Below are 7,871 nucleotides of genomic sequence, written 5' to 3'. Positions count from 1 at the left end.
ACACGTGGACGTTGGATAAGGGATACAGGCTAGTATAAAAGGAAAAGTAAGTGATCCGGAGAAGTGGCTGGGAAAAATGGCCAAAAACCAGAGCCTCCCAGCCCGCCTCCAGGAGAAAGACTCCTAAGGCGATCACGATTTAATTATGTATGAACATCACGAAAAACCCACTGTCTGGTGACTAAGGCCTAGCATTTCAAACCCACGCTCTATAAGTGATATTGTCTGGGCCTTTTTATGTGCGAACCCAATATTGTTATGGGTCGTCACAAATCGTGTCCTTACAGCATTAATTAAAGTTTGTGCCAAAATTTCAGTCATAATATATATTGAGATATATATATATTTATTTATGGGAAATGCTAACGAGTGCCCTTAGGGAACTCGTTAAAAATCCAATTAAAGAAAGTTTTTATGGGAAAAGAAAAAAAAATTTATAAACCCGAGATATTGTAGTGCAGTTACAACTTGCAATTGATAAAAAGAATAAATTTGGTAGCCAATAGTTTTTTATATTAATTGGCAAATACTCAGGTTCAAATCCCCTATTTTCATTATATTGAATTATATAATTAAATATTTTATAATAAAAAAAAAAAAAAAAAAAAACTTCAAATGAGCTTCATGTATTCAATTATACCTTTTTTATATATAATGTATTGAATTAAATAAATAATTATTTTAAAAAGACTTTCAACAATCTTCATGTATTCAATAATACTTTTTTTTTTTATATATATATAAAGAATGCAATAAGACGTAACATGAAGACATTCATCTACTCTCACATATGAGCATCATTTAAACACAAAATAAATATCAAACTATTCTTCAAACAAACTTATTCCATGTTCTTCTGACCTTCACTCCCCACATGAGAAGACCCTTGGGTCAACCAAACCATTTATTCTACTCTATAAATAAGATTTCAAATCTTATTTATTGGTGGACAATAATTGTCAACCACTTATTTGATAAGTAATGCATTCCTTATTTGATAATGAAGAGACTTTTTCATATAATTGTTAACCCAAACCGAAACTTGATTTGGTGTAAATTTTGGGTCATTTAGTCACCTATTCAACTAATGAGTGTCGTTTGAAACCTATGATTAGGGGTGTCCACGGGTCGAGCCGGGTTGATTTTCGACCCAGCCCGAACCTGACCCGCCGACGTCGAGTGGAAAGAAGAGTGACCTGAAATGTCGGCGTCAATCGATTGAGTCAGTTTTGGGTTCGGGTGGAGATCAAGTCTGTTTGGTTGGTTTCAGCTCATTGCCGAAATCTGCAAAATCATCGTCGGAAAATGTAAAAACTCACAAGATCTACATCAAAATTGTCAAAATCTGCACCAAAATTGCTGAAATCTGCTAGAAATGGCTGGATCTAGCTAAATCTCACCAAATATGGTTGAGAACTCGCTGGATCTCCTCAGATTTGAGCTGATTTCGCCGGATTTGTATATAACCTTTGTCGGGTCGAATGGCTCGGGTTTTGGAGAAGAAAACCTGCCACTCGACCTGCCGGCATCGAGCCTTGGGCGCAGAAACCCGAAATCGACCGACGGGAGCGTTGGTTCGGTCTGAAATCGAGTGGAGATTGGGCAAGTTGGTCGGTTCGACGGGTCGCGGTCGGGTCTGGACACCCCTACCTATGATGATTTGGCTTCATAGATTTTGTAAAAAAATTAAAAATTAAAAATTAAAAATCGAGCATTATAGGATAATAACAATATCATGAAAGATTAGAATAAAACTCTTTACTTTCCTTTGTTTTTTTTTTTTTTTTTTTTTTTAATTATAAACCCTACTACCACTAGCCTCTTAAAAAAAGCCAAAAAGAAAAAGGAAAAAAGAAAACCTCTATTACCAGCATTAACCACACTATTTTATTTGATCATGGCATTAATTAAAGTTTGTGCCAGAACTTCAGTCATAATATATATTGTGATATATATATATATATATATATATATATATGGGTTTGGTTCAAATTATACCCGGTGTAATTTTAAGTAATATTAAACCACTCAATATTTTTTATCTGGATGTAAATTTTGACAAATCCACCGTTAGATTACATTATCTTGTATATTTTCCATACTTGCAAAATTTCAAGGTGTTCAAAGATTAATAACCATGTCATCAATCAATTGTTTAAATTCAAGTTTTTATTGTTTAAAATAATGCATAAAAAATGAGTTTATGGATTGAATGGTTAATAACATCTAATTGACATAAAAATTGGCACGAATGTTAAGTACATATAGAACATATAATTCAACGGTGAGATTTTCAAAATATGAATTCTATAACAAGTTATTAGGTGGTGTAACATTACTTAGAGTTACATCAAGTGTAACTTGAACCCAACTCTCTCTCTCTCTCTCTCTCTATATATATATATATATTTATTTATTTATTGTGATAAACCCGAGATATTGTATCGCAGTTACAACTTGCAACTAATAAAAAGAATAAATTTGGTAGCCAATAGTTTTTTATATTAATTGGCAAATACTCGGGTTCAAATCCCCCAATTTCATCGTATTGAATTATATAATTAAATATTAAAAAAAAAAAAAAAAAAAACTTCAAATGAGCTTCATGTATTCAATAATACTTTATATATATATATATATATATATATAAATTGTGATAAACCCAAGATATTGTAACACGGTTATAACTTGCAATTGATAAAAAGAATAAATTTGGTAGCCAATAGTTTTTTATATTAATTGGCAAATACTCGGGTTCAAATCCCCCATTTTCATTGTATTGAATTATATAATTAATTTAAAAAAAAAAAAAAAAAACTTCTAATGTGCTTCATGTATTCAATAATACCTTTTTTTTTTTTTTTTTTTTTTTTATATATAATGTATTGAATTAAATAAATAAATATTTTAAAAAGACTTTCAACGAGCTTCACGTATTCAATAATACTTTTTTTAAATATAAAAAGAATCCAATAAGACTTAACGTGAAGATATTCATCTACTCTCACATATGAGCATCATTTAAACACAAAATAAATATCAAACTACTCTTCAAACAAGTTTATTCCATGTTCTTCTGACCTTCACTCCTTCACTCCCCCCCATGAGAAGACCCTTGGGTCAACCAAACCATTTATTATACTCTATAAATAAGATTTCAAATCTTATTTATTGGTGGACAATAATTGTCAACCACTTGTTTGATAAGTAACGCATTCCTTATTTGATAATGAAGAGACTTTTTCATATAGTGTGGTTAACCCAAACCGAAACTTGATTTGGTGTAAATTTTGGGTTATTTAGTTACCTATTCAACTAATGAGTGTCATTGGTTGAACTAGATTTATTAAAATTGAAGTAACTTAATTGAAGGTGTTACAAAGAACTCATCAATTTTGATTAGATTTAATTGGGTCATATACTTAAACAATCTAATTAAAGAATCAAGTCAATGCAAGCACTGTATCATCTATCCGGCTAGCCAAGTTGGTATGTGTTTAATAATTATGTTTTTCACACATAGGAAACATTAAAAACAAAACAGAAACAAAAAAACAAAAGCAACAAAGTAAACGTTCTTTCCAACCAAGAAAAGCTAAATAGGTAACAAGAGTTCCAACCAAGAATATGAGCGAATTTCCAATAATTTTTTTTATTTATTTTATATATATAGCCAAAACTGAAAGAAAATCCAATTAAATTTTAATTGGATTTTCAATTTTGCGCCAAATGAATTATTGAATGTAAAAATCGAATTGTCCAAATCCAATTGGATTTCAATTGGAGTCTAATTTTCCACCACGTGTCCATTTATTTATTTTTATTTTTGTGGCAAGTGAATTATTGGGTAAAAAAACCAAAGAATCTAAATCCAATTAAATTCTAAATCATATATATATATATATATATATATATAATTAGAAAAAACCATTACACATTTTAGAAAAGTATGATTTAAAAAAAGTGTAAGCTAGTACTATGTATAATTTGAATATCTTCTAAAAAAAGTATAATCGTGATTGTTTTTAATTGTACCCGTGCATATGCACAGAGCTACAAATTAGTTATAATAAAATCATGAGTATTAAATCCACTTTCTTAAGGAACAAGATGATTAAAATCTCCATAATTAAAAAAAATTATCATTGTGTTGAGATACTTAATCAACAATGAATCTCATATAGTTTAATGGAAGAATCCACTTGTGCTTCAAATGTTACTAAAATTGAAGTCAACAATGTAATTAATTTATCTACAAAGTCAATTAAGCAGTGCCTAATGAAGAGACTTTTTCATATAGTTGTTAAACCAAACCGAAACTTGATTTGGTGTAAATTTTGGGTCATTTAGTTACCTATTCAACTAATGAGTGTCATTGGTTGAACTAGATTTATTATTATTTTTTTTTGATAAACTAACTAGATTTATTAAAATTGAAGTAACTTAGTTGAAGGTGTTACAAAGGACCTCTTTCCCTCTCCCCTGTGTGTGTGCGTGTTTGTTTTTCAAAAAAAAAAAATAAATAAAAAGAACTCATCAATTTTGATTAGATTTAATTGGGTCATATACTTAAACAATCTAATTAAAGAATCAAGTCAATGCAAGCACTGTATCGTCTATCCGGCTAGCCAAGTTGGTATGTGTTTAATAATTATGTTTTTCCCACATAGGAAACATTAAAAACAAAACAGAAACAAAAAACAAAAGCAACAAAGTAAACGTTCTTTCCAACCAAGAAAAGCTAAATAGGTAACAAGAGTTCCAACCAAGAATATGAGCGAATTTCCAATAATTTTATTATTATTTTATTTATATATATATAGCCAAAACTCAAAGGAAATCCAATTAAATTTTAATTGGATTTTCAATTTTGTATCATGTGTCCCATTTAATTTTTGATTTTGCACCGAATGAATTATTAAATGTAAAAATCGAACAGTCTAAATTCAATTAGATTTTAAATTGGATTTCAATTGGAATCTAATTTTCCACCACGTGTCCATTTATTTTTTAAATTCTTATGGCAAGTGAATTATTGGGTGAAAAAAACCAAAGAATCTAAATCCAATTAAATTCTAAATTATTTATTTATATATATGTAATGAGAAAAAACTATTACACATTTTAGAAATGTATGGTTTAAAAAAAGGTAAGTTAGTACTATGTATAATTTGAATATCTTCTAAAAAAAGTATAATCGTGATTGTTCTTAATTGTATCCATGCACATGCACAGAGTTACAAATTAATTATAAAAAAATCATGAATATTAAATCCACTTTCTTAAGGAACAAGATGATTAAAATCTCCATAATGAAAAAAAATTATCATTTTGTTGAGATACTTAATCAACAATGAATCTCATATAGTTTAATGGAAGAATCCACTTGAGATTCAAATGTTACTAAAATTGAAGTCAACAATGTAATTAATTTATCTACAAAGTCAATTAAGCAGTGCCTAAAAAAAAAAAAAAAAAAAAAAAAGAAGTCAATTAAGTAGGTCCATTAATTGGAGAACAAGGAAAAAAAAAAGTTCCAAGGAAAACTTCTAGTTCTAGGCTTCTAATTCCTCCACAATTTGCCAACTAAAGTTAGCTAATGACTAGTACTATTGAAAAATATATTACTTTTCTTTTACATATATTCCCTAAATTCCCGTACTCGTTTTTTGGCTGCTTCAGCCTTTCCTTCCTCCGCTAGATGAAGCTTCTTCGTAACCTTCACCTTTTCCCAAACGTGTTGCTTAAAGCCGTAAAAACAGTCCCAAAACAACAAAACTAAACTAAAATAAAAATAAAAAAAGAAAACAAGTCGCAATCACAAAAACCAATACCATAGATCAGCATCGGCATCAGCAAAGTTAGAAAACCAAACGCGTAGGCCTCCACGACAATCCAATCTCTTCGAATTATTTTTAAAATCAGAAAAGTCAAGTCACCGTCTAAGACTCAAAGCCTTTCACACACCGCGTTCACACTTACGCACACGTTTCCTTCGACCTGTTTTAAATATTTAAACCCCCCCAACCCCATCTTCATTTCTCCTCAACAACTACTACTACTACAACAACAACAAAACTTTCAAACCCATTTTCGTGTTCTAATTCAGTCATTTCTTCAAACACTTTCATACTACTGTTTCAATTTCGTTCGTTTTCGTATGGAAATTACCTCGTTCCCATTTCTTAATCAGGAGGATTTTTTGCATTTCTTTACTTCGTTTCAAGAAATGGACGGTGTCAATGTGAACGGCAACAACAACAGCAACAACAATGACAATAAAAAGCGGCGAAGAAAGAGCGAAGACTTCAACTACTACGACGACGACGAAGAAACCAAGAAGAAGAGCAACGGGTTTACGGATATACTCGCTTCAATCATGTTGCTTGATGAGGAGGAGAAGCAAGAGCAAGAGCTGTGGTTCATGGAGGATCAGCAAGACAAGGCCTTATTTGACTTCAACCAAGACCAAAAGACTCATGCTATGGACGATTACCATGTCCAAATGCAAAGTCGTTACTCTGATTTAGAACAATTTGATGTGTCAAGAAAAGCCAAGCGAGCTCGTCGCTCTGCTTTTGCTGTTACTTCAACAATTGCAACAGCAGCAGCTGCAGCTACTACGGCTGATAATTCCGCTTCGAGTTCTCCGCCGAAGCCGGGTTCTGCAGGCACACCCCACCGCAGGTTGTGGGTGAAGGACAGGTCTAAAGACTGGTGGGATCAGTTTAGCAGTCCGGATTTTCCAGATGAGGAGTTTCGCCGCGCCTTTCGGATGAGCAAGGCGACGTTTCAAATGATCTGTGATGAATTGGATTCGGTTGTCATGAAGAAAAACACAATGTTGCGTGATGCCATTCCTGTCCGCACGCGTGTTGCTGTGTGCATATGGAGATTGGCTACTGGGGAGCCATTGAGGCTTGTGTCTAGGCGATTCGGGTTGGGCATTTCGACTTGCCACAAGCTTGTTCTCGAGGTTTGTTCGGCTATTAAGGGTGTTCTGATGTCGAAATTTCTTCACTGGCCTGATGAGAATAAGGTTGAGGTTGATAAGGAAGAGTTTAAATCGATTTCGGGGATACCAAATGTTGGTGGTTCAATGTACACTACTCATGTTCCTATTATAGCGCCCAAGAATAACGTGGCTTCTTATTTTAATAAGAGGCATACGGAGAGGAATCAGAAGACATCGTATTCGATTACGGTTCAAGGGATTGTTGATCCTAAAGGTGTGTTCACTGATGTTTGTATTGGTTATCCTGGTTCTATGTCTGATGACCAGGTGTTGGAGAAGTCTGCTTTGAGTCAGAGAGGGAATATGGGGCTTTTGAAGGATGTTTGGATTGTTGGGAATTCTGGTTACCCATTGACGGATTGGGTTTTGGTTCCTTATACACACCAAAACCTCACTTGGTCTCAGCATGCTTTCAATGAGAAGATTGGGGAGGTTCAAAGGGTTGCTAAGGAGGCATTTGCGAGGTTGAAAGGAAGGTGGTCTTGCTTGCAGAGGAGAACAGAGGTGAAACTCCAAGATTTGCCAGTGGTTCTTGGGGCTTGTTGTGTGTTGCATAATATCTGTGAGATGAGAAATGAAGGGCTGGAACCAGAGCAGAGGTATGAGATTTTTGATGATGAAATGGTTGCTGAGAATGGTTTGAGGTCTGCGAATGCTATACAGGCTAGAGATCAGATTGCTCATGATTTGTTACATCATGGCCAAGCAGGCACTCGTTATAGTTGAACATTATTATAGTTGGTTATAGTTAGTTAGAGTTTCATGTATTGTGCTTTGTCTTTGATTGTTGTCATTCTTTTTAGCTATGGCTTCTCGTAGTCATATGTGTACAATAAAAGGATCGGGTTTTTGTGTA

The 7,871-nt window shown here is 32.9% G+C and overlaps 1 protein-coding gene across 1 annotated transcript; it reads left to right on the top strand.

Annotated features, from left to right (window-relative positions):
* Positions 1–6,027: 6,027 nt before the first annotated feature.
* Positions 6,028–7,871, top strand: LOC126714187 (protein ALP1-like). Its single transcript, XM_050414218.1, has one exon. The coding sequence runs from the start codon at positions 6,161–6,163 to the stop codon at positions 7,739–7,741; it is 1,581 nt and encodes a 526-aa protein (XP_050270175.1). The 5' UTR covers positions 6,028–6,160; the 3' UTR covers positions 7,742–7,871.

The sequence above is a fragment of the Quercus robur genome, chromosome 2, assembly GCF_932294415.1.
Source record: "Quercus robur chromosome 2, dhQueRobu3.1, whole genome shotgun sequence".
Classification (NCBI taxonomy): domain Eukaryota; kingdom Viridiplantae; phylum Streptophyta; class Magnoliopsida; order Fagales; family Fagaceae; genus Quercus; species Quercus robur.
The sequence above is the reverse complement of the archived record's forward strand: the minus strand, read 5'-3'. Positions and strand labels throughout refer to the sequence as shown.